Source organism: Salvelinus alpinus, chromosome 1, assembly GCF_045679555.1.
Source record: "Salvelinus alpinus chromosome 1, SLU_Salpinus.1, whole genome shotgun sequence".
Classification (NCBI taxonomy): Eukaryota; Metazoa; Chordata; class Actinopteri; order Salmoniformes; family Salmonidae; genus Salvelinus; species Salvelinus alpinus.
Genome location: NC_092086.1, coordinates 109710470 through 109730520, shown reverse-complemented (window position 1 = coordinate 109730520; position 20051 = coordinate 109710470). Strand labels below are relative to the sequence as shown.

General features: G+C 44.1%; 1 protein-coding gene across 3 annotated transcripts in view; it reads right to left on the bottom strand.

Moving 5' to 3' along the window:
- The window catches only part of dym (dymeclin), a 236771-nt gene that overhangs the window by 142195 nt on the left and 74525 nt on the right, over positions 1 to 20051 (bottom strand). For all 3 annotated transcript variants that reach the window (XM_071340876.1, XM_071340858.1, XM_071340867.1), the window contains exons 9-13: positions 18755 to 18943; positions 17321 to 17499; positions 14801 to 14926; positions 6434 to 6547; positions 4612 to 4706 (exon numbers count right to left, since the gene is read on the bottom strand). In XM_071340876.1, coding sequence (XP_071196977.1) covers positions 4612 to 4706; positions 6434 to 6547; positions 14801 to 14926; positions 17321 to 17499; positions 18755 to 18943 — 703 coding nt within the window. The remainder of the gene's footprint in view (positions 1 to 4611; positions 4707 to 6433; positions 6548 to 14800; positions 14927 to 17320; positions 17500 to 18754; positions 18944 to 20051) is intronic.

The following is a 20051-nucleotide window of genomic DNA, read 5'->3' as shown; positions in this document are numbered from 1 at the left end:
AACATTCATATATTAGCCATTTCTGAGATTCACAAATGTAATTCATTTGATGATACAACAGTAGCAATACAAGGATAACATCTATAGAAGAGACAGGAACGCTTATGGGGGAGGTGTTGCTGTATATATTCAGAGCCATAACCCTGTAATGCTTAGTGAAGATGTTATGTCAAGTGTTATTGAAGTGTTGTGGTTGCAGGTTCACCTGGCACATCTAAAGCCTTTTCTTTTGGGGTGTTGCTATAGGCCAGATAGTGCTAGCAGTCAGTATCTTAATAATGTGTGAAATACTTGACTGTTTACATCACATAGACTGAGAGGTTTACTTTCTTGGGGACCTGAATATTGACTGGTTATCATCAAGAAGAAGCTTCTCACTGTAACCAGTGCCTGTAATCTGGTTCAGATTATTAATCAACCTACCAGGGTGTTTACAAACACTACAGGAGATAATCCACATGTATTGATCATATTTTTCCTAATAATGTAGAACTTTGTTCTAAAGCTGTATCCGTACCAAGTGATGCAGTGATCACAATATAGTGACTATATCCAGTAAAGCCAAAGTTTCAAAAGCTGTGCCTAAAATAGTGTATAAGAGATTGTAGAACATATTTTGTAGATGATAATACAAATATTTGTTGGTCCAGACACTGCACTTGATGAATTTATGCTTCCTCCAATTATTGATAAACATGCACCTGTTAGAACTGTTAATGCTCGATGGATTGATGAGGAATTTAAAAACTATGGTTGAAAAAGATTGGGCAAAAGGAGTGGCTAATAAGTCTGGTTGCCCATCGGACTGGCTGATTTACTGCAAATTCAGAAATTATGTGACTAAACTCAACAAAAAGAAGAATTATTATGAAGCCAAGATCAATGACAAAGAAAGATGGGGGAAAAAACTTGAGTACTTGAAATTTAATTATGGGCAGAAAAACTAATTCAACGCCATCTTTCATTGAATCAGATGGGGTATTAAATCACAAAACCATTTGATGTTGAGAAATATTTTAATGATGGTTACTGAGGATGGTAGCTGACTCTATAGCCACTCCTATCTGTCATATCTTTAATCTGAGCCTAGAGGAAAGTCTTTGTCCTCAGGCCTGGAGGGAAGCCAAAGTCATTCCGCTACCCTAGAGTGGTAAAGCAGCCATTACTGGTTCAAACAGCAGACCTATCAGCTTGCTGCAAACTGTTGGAAAAATTGTGTTTGACCAAAACAATGCCATTACTCTGTAAACAAATTAATAACAGACTTTCAACATGCTTATAGAGAAGGACACTCAAAATGTACTGTACTGACACAAATGACTGATGATTGGTTGAAATAAATTGATAATAATTAGATTGTGGGAGGTGTACTGTTAGATTTCAATGCAGCCTTTGACATTATCGACCATAACCTGTTGTTGAGAAAACGTATGTGTTATGGCTTTTCAACCTCTGCCATATCGTGGATTCAGAGCTATCTAATAGAATTCCAGAGGGTTTTCTTTAATGGAAGCTTCTCTAATGTCAAACATGTAAAGTGTGGTGTACCGCAAGGCAGCTCTCTAGGCCCTCTACTCTTTCCTATTTTTACCAATGACCTGCCACTGGCATTAAACAAAGCATGTGTGTCAATGTATGATAATGATGATTCAACCATATATGCATCAGCAACCATATATAATGAAGTCACTGAAACCCTTAACAAAGAGTTGCAGTCTCTTTTGGAATGGGTGGCCAGTAAAAAAATGGTCCTGAACATCTCTAAAATGAAGAGCATTGCATTTGGTACAAATCATTCCCTAAGTTCAAGACCTCAGCTGAAGCATGTAATGAATGGTGTGACTGTTGAACAAGTTGAGTAGACCAAAGTTACTTGGTGTTACCTTAGATTGTAAACTTTAATGGTCAAAACATAGAGATTCAACGGTTGTAAAGATGAGTTGAAGTATGTCCGCAATAACGAGATGCTCTGCTTTTTTGACAACACACTCCACAAAGCAAGTCCTGCAGGCTCTAGTTTAATCTTATCTTGATTATTGTCCAGTCATATGTTCAAGTGCAGCAAAGAAAGACCTAGTTAAGCTGCAGCTGGCCCAGAACCGTGGCACATCTTGCTCTTCGTTGTAAGAGGGCTAATACTAATACTATGCGTGCCAGTCTCTCTTGGCTGACAGTTGAGGAAAGACTGACTGAGTCACTTCTTGTTTTTATAAGAAACAATGTGTTGGAAATTCATTATTTTTTGCATAGTCAACTTACACACAGCTCTGATAGACACACTTACTCCATCCACCAAACATGCCACCAGGGGTCTTTTCACAGTCCCCAGGTCCAGAACAAATTCAAGGAAATGTACAGTATTATACAGAGCTATTAGTGCATGGAACTCCCTTCCATTTTATATAGGGCAAGTGAACAGCAAACCTGGTTTCAAAAATGAATAAAGCAACACCATTCGGCACAACGCATAGATGCGCACACACACACTACATGTTAATATTTGTAAATGTATTTAAAATGTAAAGACTTTTGTCTGTAATGTCCTTTTCATTATGTGTTTAGACCCCAGTAAGACGAGCTGGATCCCCCGTGGCGTCGGCTAATGGGGATTCTAATCAATGCCCCCGAAAATCTGTCCCTTTAATTGTGCATCTGGCGAATGAGCAATGTGCCACCTAATGTGCTTGTCTAGCAATGGTTCTGTACTGCTGCTGCTCAATTCATGGCAATGTTCTCAAATAACCAATAATAGATATAAATGATATACAGTGCATTCGGAAAGTATTCAGACCTCTTTCCACATCTAAAATTGATTAAATGAAATGTTTTCCTCATCAACCTACACAATATTCCCATAATGACAGAGAGAAATGGTTTTAGAAATGTTAATTACAAATAAACAAATAAAAAACAGAAATACTTTAGTATTCAGACCCTTTACTATGAGATTAGAAATTGAGCTCAGGCGCATCCTGTTTCCATTGACCATCCTTGATATGAGTCCACCCGTGGTAAATTCAATTGATTGCACATGATTTGGAAAGGCACACACCTGTCTATATAAGGTCCCACAGTTGACAGTGCATGTTAGAGCAAAAACCAAGCCATGAGGTCGAAGGAATTGTCCGTAGAGCTCCGAGAGAGGATTGTGTCGAGGTACAGATCTGGGGAAGGGTACCAAAAATGTCTGCAGCATTGAAGGTCATCAAGAACACAGTGGCCTCCATCATTCTTAAATGGAAGAAGTTAGGAACCACCAAGACTCATACTTAAGCTGGCCTCCCGGCCAAACTGCGCAATCGGGGGAGAACGGCCTTGATCAGGGAGGTTACCAAGAATCCAATGATCACTCTGACAGAGTTCCAGAGTTCCTCTGTGGAGATGGGACCACCTTCCAGAAGGACAACCATCTCTGCAGCACTCCACCAATCAGGCCTTTATGGTAAAGTGACCAGACAGAAGCCACTCCTCAGTAAAAGGCACATGACAGCCTGCTTGGAGTTTGCCAAAAGGCACCTAAAGACTCTCAGACCATGAGAAACAAGATTATCTGGTCTGATGAAACCAAGATTGAACTCTTTGGCCTGAATTCCAAGCGTCCTGTCTGGAGGAAACCTGGCACCATCCCAACGGTGAAGCATGGTGGTGGCAGCATCATGCTGTGGAGATGCTTTTCAGTGGCAAGGTCTGGGAGACTAGTCAAGATTGAGGGAAAGATGAACTGCGCAAAGCACAGAGAGATCCTTGATGAAAAACTGCTCCAGAATGCTCAGTACCTCAGACTGGGGCGAAGTTTCACCTTCCAACAGGACAATGACCCCAAGCACACAGCCAGGACAATGCAAGAGTGGCTTCGGGACAAGTCTCAATGTCCTTTAGTGGCCCAGTCAGAGCCCGGACTTGAACCAGACATTATGGAGTATTGTGTGTAGATTGATGGGAAAAAACTATTTAATCAATTTTAGTATAAGGCTATAACGTAACAAAATGTGGAAAAGGTCAAAGGGTTTGAATACTTTCCGAATGCGCTGTACTTACTCATCATATACTTCTGCTAGGAAAGCCTACTTTGCAGTTAACATTTCATTGAGAAGGATTTGGGGAAAGGTTTTCTGTCAACCCACAAGACGGTTATCACATCAACAGGCTGGCTGGACATGGAGTGATAGACAAACGCGTTCACCACAGACAGACAGACAGATGGGCAATTTTGCTGGAAATTAATTGGCAGATCGTGTTAGATTTGTTTTTTTAAGCCAATAGTGGATAACCAGGGTTGGGATAATATTGAGTTGATTAGATAGTAGCTGGGAGTTTGCGGTGTCTGATACTTGTGAGATTTGTTTATGACAGTTTGTGGTGGAACATTTAATTTGCATGTACTTGCAGAGTTGTTCGGCGAGCTACTCATAGGTTGGCTGGTAGCTACTGGCGATCGATCCGTTGGGAGACTGGCTGTACTCTGACCTGCTAAACCTCTTCAGTCTACAGTTGGCCAGTAGGCTATGGCTCGAGTAAAGAGCATATCAATACCAGTTCAAATGCTTTGGCCATACCAGTGTCTGTGTTGACAGTCAGTAATAGTTCTACAGAGTGCCTACTAAACCTCACCTGATGATGCGCTGGGCAGCGTACTGGTGTAAGCAGCGGAACTGGGCTGACATATTGGCCAGGGCTGCCAGGCAGTTGGTGTGCAGGTACTTATCCTGGAAGAGAGGAAATAAGAGACGTATAATGACCTTCCTGGAAGTCCATTGAGATGCGTACTAAGTATAGTTTCAAGTTTTAATGTCACGTGCACAGGTACAGTGAAATGCCTTTCTTGCCAACTCTAAACCCAACAATGCAGTAATCAATATCCATGTAGTACTAAAAACAACACAAGGTTGAACAAAAACACATGAGAAATGAAAATCTGAAGTAGGCCTAAACAAAGTGTATGTGGTCATGTAGGTGTGTAGGGTTTTTACTGCATATAAAAGTATTGGGGCGGGCCGGCCTAAGTGTTTTTTCGGGCCGTCTATGTCCAAACAGTAAAAACTGAAATTACTAAAACCAGATAAAAAGTATGTAGAAAATATAATTTATATATATATTTTTTATAATCTCAGAACTAACAATCACCAAAATAAAAGGAGAATCTATATTGAACAAAAATAAAACACAACATGCAACAATTTCAAGGATTTTACTGAGTTACAGATTATATATGGAAATCTGTTATTGAAATAAAATCATTAGGCCCTAATCTATGGATTTCACATGACTGGGATTACAGATGTGGATCTGTTGGTCACTGGTGTGACCACCATTTGCCTCATGCAGCGTGACCCGTCTCCTTCACATAGAGTTGATCAGGCTGTTGATTGTGGCCTATGGAATGTTGTACCCACTACTCTTCAATGGCTGTGTGAAGTTGCTGGATATTATCAGTAACTGGAACATATTGTCGCAAACATCGATCCAGAGCATCCCAAACATGCTCAATGGGGGACATGTCTGGTGAGTATGCAGGCCATGGAAGAACTGGTACATTTTCAGCTTCCAGGAAGTGTGTACAGATCCTTGGGGCTGTGCATTATCATGCTGAAACATGAGGTGATGGCAGCGGATCAATGGCATGACAGTGGGCCTCAGGATCTTGTCACGGTATCTCTGTTCATTCAAATTTCCATCAATAAAATGCAATTATGTTCGTTGTCCGTAGCTTATGCCTGCCCATACTATAACCCCACTGACACCATGGGGCACTCTGTTCACAACGTTGACATCAGCAAACCACTTGACCACACGACCCCATACACTTGGTCTGCGGTTCTGAGGCCGATTGGACGTACTGCTTAATTCTCTAAAAACAACGTTGGAGACGGCTTATGGTAGAGAAATCATCATTCAATTCTCTGGCAACAACTCTGGTGGACATTCCTGCAGTCAGCATGCTAATTGCACGCTCCCTCAACACAATCTGTGGCATTGTCTTGTGTGACAAAACTGCACATTTTAGAGTGGCCTTGTATTTTTCCCAGCGCACGGTGCACCTGTGTAATGACCACACTGTTTAATCAGCTTACTGATATGCCACACCTGTCAGGTGGTTGGATAATCTTGGCAAAGGAGAAATGGCCACTAACAAGGATATAAACAAATTTGTGCACAACATTTGAGATAAGCCTTTTCTGAATATGGACCAAAACTTTACATGTTGCGTTTATATTTGATTTTTTATATTGTATTGCGTACAAATCTCTCTCTTAGCCTGATGGCAAAAATGTGTAGAATTGCAGGAAATTAGCCAACAGGACCACACCCATGGTCACCACCTAAACCCCATTTTGATCCAGAAAAAACCCTGTGTGTGCGCATGTGTGTGTGCGTGTGTCCATGCACTGCGTATGCATGTACATCCATGTACATCCATGTGTGTTTAACTCACCCTGGTCCGTGTCATGTTGTACTGGATGGTGCGTATGACCACCAGGATGAGTAGACTACCCAGAGAGATCTCTGTTAACTGACGTTCTGAATACCACGTTATGTTCTTCAATACCTGAGAGAGAGGGAGACAACATAAGAAATGGCTATTTAAATGGTAGCTAGTACAGTAGTGGATAGTAGCTACCACTGTTCCTTCCTAATCTCGTAGACAGTAGATACCACTGTTCCTTCCTAATCTCGTAGACAGTAGATACCACTGTTCCTTCCTAATCTCGTAGACAGTAGATACCACTGTTCCTTCCTAATCTCGTAGACAGTAGATACCACTGTTCCTTCCTAATCTCATAGACAGTAGATACCACTGTTCCTACCTAATCTCATAGACAGTAGATACCACTGTTCCTTCCTAATCTCATAGACAGTAGATACCACTGTTCCTTCCTAATCTCATAGACAGTAGATACCACTGTTCCTTCCTAATCTCATAGACAGTAGATACCACTGTTCCTTCCTAATCTCGTAGACAGTAGATACCACTGTTCCTACCTAATCTCGTAGACAGTAGATACCACTGTTCCTACCTAATCTCATAGACAGTAGATACCACTGTTCCTTCCTAATCTCATAGACAGTAGATACCACTGTTCCTTCCTAATCTCGTAGACAGTAGATACCACTATCCCTACCTAATCTCGTAGACAGTAGATACCACTGTTCCTACCTAATCTCGTAGACAGTAGATACCACTGTTCCTACCTAATCTCATAGATAGTAGCTACCACTGTTCCTTCCTAATCTCGTAGATAGTAGATACCACTGTTCCTTCCTAATCTCGTAGACAGTAGATACCACTGTTCCTTCCAAATCTCGTAGATAGTAGATACCACTGTTCCTTCCTAATCTCGTAGACAGTAGATACCACTGTTCCTTCCTAATCTCGTAGACAGTAGATACCACTATCCCTACCTAATCTCGTAGACAGTAGATACCACTGTTCCTACCTAATCTCGTAGACAGTAGATACCACTGTTCCTACCTAATCTCATAGATAGTAGCTACCACTGTTCCTTCCTAATCTCGTAGATAGTAGATACCACTGTTCCTTCCTAATCTCGTAGACAGTAGATACCACTGTTCCTTCCAAATCTCGTAGATAGTAGATACCACTGTTCCTTCCTAATCTCGTAGACAGTAGATACCACTGTTCCTTCCTAATCTCGTAGACAGTAGATACCACTATCCCTACCTAATCTCGTAGACAGTAGATACCACTGTTCCTACCTAATCTCGTAGACAGTAGATACCACTGTTCCTTCCTAATCTCGTAGATAGTAGATACCACTGTTCCTACCAAATCTCGTAGACAGTAGATACCACTGTTCCTACCTAATCTCATAGACAGTAGATACCACTGTTCCTACCTAATCTCATAGACAGTAGATACCACTGTTCCTTCCTAATCTCGTAGATAGTAGATACCACTGTTCCTACCAAATCTCGTAGACAGTAGATACCACTGTTCCTACCAAATCTCGTAGACAGTAGATACCACTGTTCCTACCTAATCTCATAGACAGTAGATACCACTGTTCCTACCTAATCTCGTAGACAGTAGATACCACTGTTCCTACCTAATCTCGTAGATAGTAGATACCACTGTTCCTACCAAATCTCGTAGACAGTAGATACCACTATTCCTACCAAATCTCGTAGACAGTAGATACCACTATTCCTTCCTAACCTCGTAGACACCACTGTTTCCTGAAATATTTAACATCGACCAATCTCCCCCCAGATAACCTTTATCAATCAGGCAATGAGATTACTGGCAATGAGATTAAGAGAGGAAGCATCAGGAGTTTCAAATGTATTCATCAATGTATTCATCAATGTACATTCAGAGACTTGTCCCAAAGCCACTCCTGCGTTGTCTTGGCTGTGGGCTTAGGGTCGAGGTCCTGTTGGAAGATGAACCTTCACCCGAGTGCTCTGGAGCAGGTTTTCATCAAGGATCTGTCTGTACTTCGCTCCATTCATCTTTCCCTCGATCCTGACTAGTCTCCCAGTCCCTCCCACTGAAAAACATCCCCACAGCATGATGCTGCCACCACCATGCTTCACCGTAGAGATGGTGCCAGGTTTCCTCCAGACGTGACGCTTGGCATTCAGGCCAAATAGTTCAATCTTGGTTTCATCAGAACAGAGAATCTTGATCTGAGAACTCTAAGCGGGCTGTAATGTGCCTTTAACTGAAGTGGCTTCCGTCTGGCCACTACCATAAACGCCTGATGGGTGGAGGGCTGCAGAGATTGTTGTACTTCTGGAAGGTTCTCCCATCTCCACACAGGAACTCTGGAGCTCTGTCAAAGTGACCATTGGGTTCTTGGTCACCTCCCTTACCAAGGCCCTTCACCCTGATTGTTCAGTTTGGCCAGGCAGCCAGCTCTAGGAAGAGTCTTGGTGGCTCCAAACTTCTTCCATTTAAGAATGATGGAGGCCTGCTCTACTAAGCCTACTAATGATAATGACTTTACTTATTATAATGACGATCATAACAATAATAGTAATAATAACAATAAGGAGATCAAGAAAAAGGAGGGTTATTATTCTAAATAATTATTCTAAATATAGTTCTGACAATTTGGTACAGTGTAAACACAAAATAAATGGTAAGTAATACCAGAGAGGCTGTTCTAACAAAAGAAGTCTAAAGCCTTAATTACAGCATAGCAAAGATTAAAACCAGCCGAATTTGTGAAATTGTTTATCCGACATGTTGTGGTTGAGTGAAGCTTGGTGCTCACGGAATCAGTAGGCTATTAAAACACTCAAACAGGCAACAGAAGCAGGATCTGTCTCATTTCTGTACAGCCAGGCACATTTAAGAGTTAGGTTATTAATTATAGACCTAATTAAGTTGTAGTTTCCTCTCTCCTCTCATTTCTGTAGACATACAGTTGAAGTCAGAAGTTTACATACACTTCAGCCCAATACATTTAAACTCAGTTTTTCACAATTCCTGACATTTAATCCCGGTAAAATTTCCCTGTTTTAGGTCAATTAGGATCACCACTTTATTTTCAGAATGTGAAATGTCAGAATAATAGTAGAGAGAATGATTTATTTCAGCTTTAATTTATTTCATCACATTCCCAGTGGGTCAGAAGTTGACATACACTCAATTAGTATTTGGTAGCGTTGCCTTTAAATTGTTTAACTTGGGTCAAATGTTTCCGGTAGCCTTCCACAAGCTTCCCACAATAAGTTGGGTGAATTTTGGCCCATTCCTCCTGACAGAGCTGGTTTAACTGAGTCAGGTTTGTAGGCCTCCTTGCTCACACACGCTTTTTCAGTTCTGCCCACAAATGTTCTATAGGATGGAGGTCAGGGCTTTGTGATGGCCACTCCAATACCTTGACTTTGTGGCCTTAAGCCATTTTGACACAACTTTGGAAGTATGCTTGGGGTAATTGTCCATTTGTGACCAAGCTTTAACTTCCTGACTGATGTCTTGAGATGTTTCTTCAATATATTCACATAATTTTCCTACCTCATGATGCCATCTATTTTGTGAAGTGCACCATTCCCTCCTGCAGCAAAGCACCCCCAAAAACGAGGCTGTTATCCCCGTGCTTCATGGTTGGGATGGTGTTCTTCAGCTTACAAGCATCCCCCTTTTTCCTCCAAACATAACGATGGACATTATGGCCAAACAGTTCTATTTTTGTTTCATCAGACCAGAGGACATTTCTCCAAAAAGTACGATCTTTGTCCCCATGTGCAAACTGTAGTCTGGCTTTTTTATGGCAGTTTTGGAGAAGTGGCTTCTTCCTTGCTGAGCGGTCTTTCAGGTTATGTCGATATAGGACTCGTTTAACTGTGAATATAGATACTTTTGTACCTGTTTCCACCAGCATCTTCACAAGGTCCATTGCTGTTGTTCTAGGATTGATTTGCACTTTTCGCACCAAAGTACATTCATCTCTAGGAGACAGAATGCGTCTCCTCCCTGAGCGGTATGACGGCTGTGTGGTCCCATGGTGTTTATACTTGCATACTATTGTTTGTACAGATGAACGAGGTACCTTCAGGCGTTTGGAAATTGCTCCCAAGGATGAACAAGACTTTTGGAGGTGTACAATATTTTTTCTGAGGTCTTGGCTGATTTCTTTTGATTTTCCCATGATGTCAAGCAGAGGCACTGAGTTTGAAGGTAGGCCTTGAAATATATCCACAGGTACACCTCCAATTGACTCAAGTGATGTCAATTAGCCTATCAGAAGCTTCTAAAGCCATGACATCATTTTCTGGAATTTTCCAAGCTGTTTAAAGGCACAGTCAACTTAGTGTATGTAAATTGTGATACAGGGAAATAATCTGTCTGTAAACAATTGTTGGAAAAATGACTTGTGTCATGCACAAAGTAGATGTTCTAACCGACTTGCCAAAACTATAGTTTGTTAACAAGAAATTTGTGGAGTGGTTGAAAAACAAGTTTAATTACCCCAACCTAAGTGTATGTAAACTTACGACTTCAAATGTATATGGATGATTTAAAGGTTATTGATTATAGACCTAATTCAGTTGGAGTTTCTTATCTCCTCATTCTGCTGCGGCTTCAGCCGCATTGTTCTGAACACCAATATGCTGGTGACCTCAGGGAATACAGATTAAACTGGTGTACAGTAGTATCTGACCTCAGGGAATACAGATTAAACTGGTGTACAGTAGCCTTCTGACCTCAGGGAATACAGATTAAACTGGTGTACAGTAGTATCTGTCCTCAGGGAATACAGATTAAACTGGTGTACAGTAGTCTTCTGACCTCAGGGAATACAGATTAAACTGGTGTACAGTAGTATCTGACCTCAGGGAATACAGGTTAAACTGGTATACAGTAGTATCTGACCTCAGGGAATACAGGTTAAACTGGTATACAGTAGTATCTGACCTCAGGGAATACAGGTTAAACTGGTATACAGTAGTATCTGACCTCAGGGAATACAGATTAAACTGGTGTACAGTAGTATCTGTCCTCAGGGAATACAGATTAAACTGGTGTACAGTAGTATCTGACCTCAGGGAATACAGATTAAACTGGTGTACAGTAGTATCTGACCTCAGAGAATACAGATTAAACTGGTGTACAGTAGTCCTCTGACCTCAGGGAATACAGATTAAACTGGTGTACAGTAGTATCTGACCTCAGGGAATACAGATTAAACTGGTGTACAGTAGTATCTGACCTCAGGGAATACAGATTAAACTGGTGTACAGTAGTATCTGACCTCAGGGAATACAGGTTAAACTGGTGTACAGTAGTCTTCTGACCTCAGGGAATACAGATTAAACTGGTGTACAGTAGTATCTGACCTCAGGGAATACAGGTTAAACTGGTGTACAGTAGTCTTCTGACCTCAGGGAATACAGATTAAACTGGTGTACAGTAGTATCTGAACTCAGGGAATACAGATTAAACTGGTGTACAGTAGTATCTGAACTCAGGGAATACAATCATCACACACTGGGATCAAAACGATGACTCCCTCATTGGTCAGTCAGTAGACCAAGTATTTCAGAGGCTCATTGCTCTCTCAAAGATGTGACTGAGAACATCTGGAAAATAAGGATATTAGTTATATATAAGGTTATTGATGTATTCTTGTAGAAAAGTAGAAATTCCTAATTAATCAGGAAAAATGGCATCCCTGTCCATCTCTGGATGGCTAGAGGGGAGAGTAGAGAGAGAGGAGACTGAGGCAGAGCTGGGTGTGTGTGTTCCCTGGCCCAGAACAGCCTCTGGTCAGTCAGCCAGTCACTACACAGCCTCATCTCTCTCTGGATGGCTAGAGGGGAGAGTAGAGAGAGAGGAGACCAAGGCAGAGCTGGGTCCTGTCCGGCCCAGCCTCTGGTCAGTCAGTCAGTAACTACACAGCCTCATCTCTCTCTGGATGGCTAGAGGGGAGAGTAGAGAGAGGAGACCAAGGCAGAGCTGGGTCCTGTCCGGCCCAGCCTCTGGTCAGTCAGTCAGTAACTACACAGCCTCATCTCTCTCTGGATGGCTAGAGGGGAGAGTAGAGAGAGAGGAGACCAAGGCGGAGCTGGGTCCAGTCCGGCCCAGCCTCTGGTCAGTCAGTCAGTAACTACACAGCCTCATCTCTCTCTGGATGGCTAGAGGGGAGAGTAGAGAGAGAGGAGACCAAGGCAGAGCTGGGTCCTGTCCGGCCCAGCCTCTGGTCAGTCAGTCAGTCACTACACAGCCTCATCTATCTCTGGATGGCTAGAGGGGAGAGTAGAGAGAGAGGAGACCAAGGCAGAGCTGGGTCCTGTCCGGCCCAGCCTCTGGTCAGTCAGTCAGTCACTACACAGCCTCATCTCTCTCTGGATGGCTAGAGAGGAGAGTAGAGAGAGAGGAGACCAAGGCAGAGCTGGGTCCTGTCCGGCCCAGCCTCTGGTCAGTCAGTCAGTCACTACACAGCCTCATCTCTCTCTGGATGGCTAGAGAGGAGAGTAGAGAGAGAGGAGACCAAGGCAGAGCTGGGTCCTGTCCGGCCCAGCCTCTGGTCAGTCAGTCAGTCACTACACAGCCTCATCTCTCTCTGGATGGCTAGAGAGGAGAGTAGAGAGAGAGGAGACCAAGGCAGAGCTGGGTCCTGTCCGGCCCAGCCTCTGGTCAGTCAGTCAGTCACTACACAGCCTCATCTCTCTCTCGATGGCTAGAGGGGAGAGTAGAGAGAGAGGAGACCAAGGCGGAGCTGGGTCCTGTACGGCCCAACCTCTGGTCAGTCAGCCAGTCACTACACAGCCTCATCTCTCTCTTGTTGGCTAGAGGGGAGAGTAGAGAGAGAGGAGACCAAGGCAGAGCTGGGTCCTGTCCGGCCCAGCCTCTGGTCAGTCAGTCAGTCACTACACAGCCTCATCTCTCTCTGGATGGCTAGAGAGGAGAGTAGAGAGAGAGGAGACCAAGGCAGAGCTATGTCCAGTCCGGCCCAGCCTCTGGTCAGTCAGTCAGTCACTACACAGCCTCATCTCTCTCTGGATGGCTAGAGGGGAGAGTAGAGAGTGGCCGTCTAATCTCAGGCTGAACAAACAGCCCCATGACACCAATAACACTAAAGCACCGCCACATAGATTGTTCAATGTTGAAAAACTTCTGTCCGAACATTGAGAGATGTCTGACTTTGGTTGCCATTTAACCTGGTGGAAATTACATGTCAATATCAAAGGGACCAATGTGAAATGGATTTTCATCTAAAACATAGAGACTTAGAGGTCTGCTGGCAGCCACAGCTTCATGATTTCCTGCTGGGGGGGAGGGGGGCGCGAGAGAGAGCGAGAGAGACCCAAATGGCATCCTATCCCCATAAGGTTCTGGTACAAGGTAGTACACTCCATAGAGAAGTGGGTGCCATTTGGGACATAAGGAGAGAGACACATTCATATGCAGACCAGGCAATGGACTGAAACTCCATAGGCTAGAGGGGGGGAAGAGGGAGGGGGAGGGAGAGAGGGAACAAGGGAGGGAGGGAGAGAGGGAACGAGGGAGGGAACGAGGGAGGGAACGAGGGAGGGAACGAGGGAGGGAACGAGGGAGGGAACGAGGGAGGGAACGAGGGAGGGAACGAGGGAACGAGGGAACGAGGGAGGGAGGGAACGAGGGAACGAGGGAGGGAGGGAACGAGGGAGGGAGGGAACGAGGGAGGGAGGGAGGGAGGGAGGGAGGGAGGGAGGGAGGGAGGGAGGGAGGGAGGGAGGGAACGAGGGAGGGAGGGAGAGAACGAGGGAGGGAGGGAGGGAACGAGGGAGGGGGGGAGGGATGCATATGCAGCCCAGGCAATGTACTGCGGCTAGGGAGGGAGAGAGGGAATATATGAGAGAGAGATGGCTTTAAAATGTCAAAAATGATTCACAGAACTGAAGGTAACGACAGAGTGGAATGAGTCAATCACCGTGAGCTAAATGGTTTAACGGTTTTCTGTTCAAATACTCCGAATTCATTGACAAGCTGACCAATAATGAAGACTGAAATAGATAGGAGGATGGGGAGCATTTCGAAATTACGGATAGTGACCATCAACATACCGTTCTTATCAGAAATGACAGGTTTGAGAAATCATTTTCAAAATTACACATCATAAATCATAGTACTGTTCTTATCTGAAATGGCACAGGTCCTGATGTTTGAGAAATCATCCTTCAGAGAAATGTCTGCCAAGTCTATAATCCGAATTTACTGAGAGAGAATTCATGTTGTTTGAGGTACTGTGCTCGTTTCAAATCCCGATCCCTACCCCGTATCTGTTGAAGGTGTCGTCCTCAGTGAGGATGAGGAGGAGGAGGGTTAGAGTGAGTGGTCAGTACTCACCACCTCGTGTATGGATCTGTTGAAGGTGTCGTCCTCTGTGAGGATGAGGAGGATGATGAGGGCCATGTAGACGTGATGAGAGTTCCTGTCTTCCACATGGTACAGGATCTCTAGGATGGGCACCACCTGAGGGAAGATAATTAGAGAATGAACATGTGTGTTGGTTACTCATATTGGTTTCATTTCATTTAGACAATTTATTCAACCAGAATAATCCACTCAGAAATGCCACCGTTTTCCTTCTGGTCTCCTGCATGTGTTCCTGCGGTGTGGGGCGGGACAGAACAGAGAGGGGGCGGGACAGAGAGGGGGCGGGACAGAACAGAGAGGGGGCAGGACAGAGAGGGGGAGGGACAGAACAGAGAGGGGGCGGGGCAGGGACAGAGAGAGGGGGCGGGACAGAACAGAGAGGGGGCGGGACAGAACAGAGAGGGGGCGGGACAGAACAGAGAGGGGGCGGGACAGAACAGAGAGGGGGCGGGACAGAGAGGGGGCGGGACAGAACAGAGGGGGGGCGGGACAGAGAGGAGGTGGGACAGGACAGAGAGGGGGCGGGACAGAGAGGGGGCGGGTCAGAAGGGGGGCGGGTCAGAAAGGGAGTGGTGTGGGTGGGACAGAGAGGGGGCGGGACAGAAAGAGGGAGGGACAGAATTGGGGTGGTGTGGGACGAGACAGAGGGGGTGCTGTGGGGTGGGGGCTGGAAGTGGGGCGGCCACCAGACCTCAACCAGAAGGCAAGCCCTTACATGCACCCAACATCCAACACACTACATCCAACACACTGCATCCCAGACTAAAGAGACACTGGGAGACAGAGAGTGTTGTTCCAGCATGGTTTCACTGTGTGTGTGGGAGTGATCCTCCTCCCCAACACATTTAAAACCTGCTGAGAAGTGACGTCACAGCACACCCCGCAGGACCAGCTGTCCACTGTGTGCCAACATGTCAGCTGGAAACAATGACAAACTAAGACAAAGTGGATGACTAAGATTACTAAAACCTTGTTCCCATTGGAAATTTGAAGTGACTCAAATAAAATAAAAATTGCATATCCGATTCGAATCTGTTATTTTTCCTACAGTCTGAACAGCACATGGAATTGGACATTTCAAACCACCCTGCCAGCAACATACCACCCTGCATCCCACTGCTGGCTTGCCTCTGAAGCTAAGCAGGGTTGGTCCTGGTTGGTTCCTGGATGGGAGACCAGATGCTGCTGGAAGTGGTGTTGAAGGACCAGTAGGAAGCTTCTCTTTCCTCTGGTCGATAAAAATAATATCCCAATGCCCCAGGGCAGTGATTGGGAACATTGCATTGTGTAGGGTGGCATCTTTCAGATGGGACGTTAAAAAGGTGCCCTGACTCTCTGTGGTCACTAAAGATCCTATGGCACTTATCATAAGAGTAGGGGTGGTAACCCTGGTGTCCTGGATAAATTCCCAATCTGTCCCTCATACCATCATGGTCACCTAATCATCCCCAGCTTCCAATTGGCTCATTCATCCTCATTCCTCTCCCCTGTAACTATTCCCCAGGTCATTGCTGTAAATGAGAATGAGTTCTCAGTCAACTTACCTGGTAAAATAAGGGACTTATATTTTTTTCCTTCTACAAATCTGATTCCTGGCCAAGCGACTGGTGTCTGAACGGTCATTGGAAATACGTATCTTCCTCTATCATGTTCACTACAAAACCTAGAAACGCGCCATTTTCCTACATGCTGATGTTGGGGTGGTGCTGGAGATGATCAACAGTTTGAAATGTCCCATTAATTGTTGACAAACAAATGAGTGAATGTGCTAGAAAGCTAAACAGCTACCTAGCTAGCTGACTGCTGTTAGCTAGCTGACTGCTGTTAGCTAGCTGACTGCTGTGGCTGGCTAGCTGACTGCTGTGGCTGGCTAGCTGACTGCTGTGGCTGGCTAGCTGACTGCTGTGGCTGGCTAGCTGACTGCTGTGGCTGGCTAGCTGACTGCTGTGGCTAGCTAGCTGACTGCTGTGGCTAGCTAGCTAGCTGACTGCTGTGGCTAGCTAGCTGACTGCTGTGGCTAGCTAGCTAGCTGACTGCTGTGGCTAGCTAGCTAGCTGACTGCTGTGGCTAGCTAGCTAGCTGACTGCTGTGGTGGTGGGGCGGTAAGTAGCCTAGTGGTTAGGGCGTTGGGTAACCGAAAGGTTGCAAGATTGAATCCCCGAGCTGACAAGGTAAAAATCTGTCGTTCTGCCCATGAACAAGGCAGTTAACCCACTGTTCCTAGGCCGTAATTGAAAATAAGAATTTGTTCTTAACTGACTTGCCTAGTTAAATAAAGGTAAAATATATATATATTTTTTAAATGTAACCAATGAGGATTGCCTACTAATTGGTTGATGATGTCATTGAAACACGTATCTTCCTCTATCATTTGTACTACAAAACATAGAAACGTGTCATTTTCTCATATGTTGACGTTGGGGTGGTGCTGGAGACCATGAATAGGTCGGTAGTTGAACCATTCTTCCCTTTGTTTCTCCTTTAACTTACCAGGTTCTCCATGTCTGTGCGTGACAGCATATAGTTCCTCATGTTGGTGTTCTGGTGCAGCAGCGTGTAGAGTAACAGCGTAGCCTGGTCAGACCTCTGTTGCTCACACAGAGCTGTGTACAGGCTGTTGAAGTTAATCTGGAACGTATGATGCTGCTCTGTAGGAATGGAGGACGTGTCTAAGAGGAGGCCAAAACGCTTGTTAGATACTACTGCCCTGTTTGGAACTAGGAACAAAAGCATTTTCTCTACACCCGCAATAACATCTGATAAATATCTGTATGTGACCAATAACATTTGATATGTACATTTTATATTTAAGCCATTTAGCAGACACTCCTATCAAAGGCAAATTACAATGAGACACACATTCACTAAAATAGTTCCCTTTAAGTCTGCTTCTATTGGTACAATATATCATACTGTATGTAAACATTTACATTAGTAATTTAGCAGACGCTCTTATCGAGAGAGACTTACAGTTAAGTGCATTCATCTTAAGATAGCTAGGTGGGACAACCACAATCCACAGTCATAGTAAGTACATTTTTCCTCAATAAATTAGCTACCAGCAAAGGTCAGAGCTCGCGGTCTCAGGGCACCATTGAAAATGAGACCCTGGTCTTAATTGGGCTCCCCTGATTAAATGAAAGAGAATCAATAAAAAACAGTCAGGGAGAAACAGTGCCAGTTTTAATTCCCAAAATAGCTTCTTTACCTCACTATATACTGTACTTGACTATACTGTACAGTAGTCGAGCATTTTGCTATGAACATGTTGTTCTGATAAATGAACAATAAAAATATGTATATTCAATAGATAAAACCAAATGCCTTGGCATTGAGACAGGTAGTGATAAGGGGGAAAACGACACAGTTACATATCTCAATATTATTCTGGACGACATTATATATATACTTTGACTCAAAGTTTTTTTTTTTTTACGTTTGGTAGTGTTAGCTAGCAATAGTAGGCTGTACCTGCCCCAAAACGCCGCTATTTATTTCGACCTATAACTTGTTGTCCCATCTTCTTCTTAAATAGTGAGTCAACATGTTTTCAGCACTTATTTCCATGACTGATCAAAACTCGTTTTCTCGTGCTCCTGGAACATCAAATTGCTATAAAATCGCAAGTATCGGATCACAATACATATCGTATCGGCGCCTAAGTATCAAATCAAATGATATGTCACGTACACAGTTTACAGCTAAACGGGCAGCTAAATGCTTGTGTGCCAGCTCCCTCAACATCGCAGAACAATAACCAATATTCATAATAAAGAGTTTCATTAAAAACAACATAACATGACAATATCGTATTGTGAGGTCCCCTGCAGATTCCCGGCCCCACAGTGTGTGTTTTTGAAGCAGGTGACAGCCTGTCTATAAGGGGTGTGTGTGTGAGCATAAGGTGTGTGTGTAGGGCAGTACCTTGTGTGTTTTTGAAGCAGGTGACAGCCTGTCTGTAGGGGTTTGGGCAGTCGTTTAGTCCATCTGTCAGATTGGCTAGCACCAGGAGTAATAACAGACTCTGATTGGATAAGGGAAGCGGGTTCTGTTCCTGCTCCAATCCTGGTTTACTGCTGGCTCCGCCCAGTGTGAACACACTCCACAACCCACCTGGAGGAAACGCATAGGTAAAGAATATTAATATTGGTAACACTTTCTATGAACACCCTCTTCCTAATGTTTTAGGAGCTCATTTATAACACCTTATAAGCAATGTGAAATACATGACATAGGCGCTAGTAACTGCTCATAAATTACAATATTAAAAAAAAGCTATTTTTTTAAACGGGACGAAAGAATATACCTACAAGGCCTGGTCTGGACAGAGAGGATTGTAAGGACACGATTTCATACTCAACAAAAATAGAAACACAACATGCAACAATTTCTAAGATTTTACTGAGTTACAGTTCATATAAGGAATCAGTCCATTGAAATACATTCATTGGGCCCTAATCTATGGATTTCACATGACTGGGCAGGGGCGCAGCCATGGGTGGCCATAGGCCCACCCACTAGGAAGCCAGGCCCAGCCAATCAGAATGAATTTAACCATGTTAAACCCACTGGTTATCAGCTCTGCTGTAGTCAATACCCCATTCATGTTAAACCCACCGGTTATCATCACTGCTGTAGTCAATACCCGACCATGTTAAACCCACCGGTTATCATCACTGCTGTAGTCAATACCCCGACCATGTTAAACCCACCGGTTATCATCACTGCTGTAGTCAATACCCTGACCATGTTAAACCCACCGGTTATCATCACTGCTGTAGTCAATACCCGACCATGTTAAACCCACCGGTTATCATCACTGCTGTAGTCAATACCCCGACCATGTTAAACCCACCGGTTATCATCACTGCTGTAGTCAATACCCCGACCATGTTAAACCCACCGGTTATCATCACTGCTGTAGTCAATACCCTGACCATGTTAAACCCACCGGTTATCATCACTGCTGTAGTCAATACCCTGACCATGTTAAACCCACCGGTTATCATCACTGCTGTAGTCAATACCCCGACCATGTTAAACCGACCGGTTATCAGCTCTGCTGTGGTCAATACCCCGACCATGTTAAACCCACTGGTTATCAGTTCTGCTGTGGTCAATACCCCGACCATGTTAAACCCACTGGTTATCAGTTCTGCTGTGGTCAATACCCCGACCATGTTAAACCCACTGGTTATCAGCTCTGATGTGGTCAGTACCC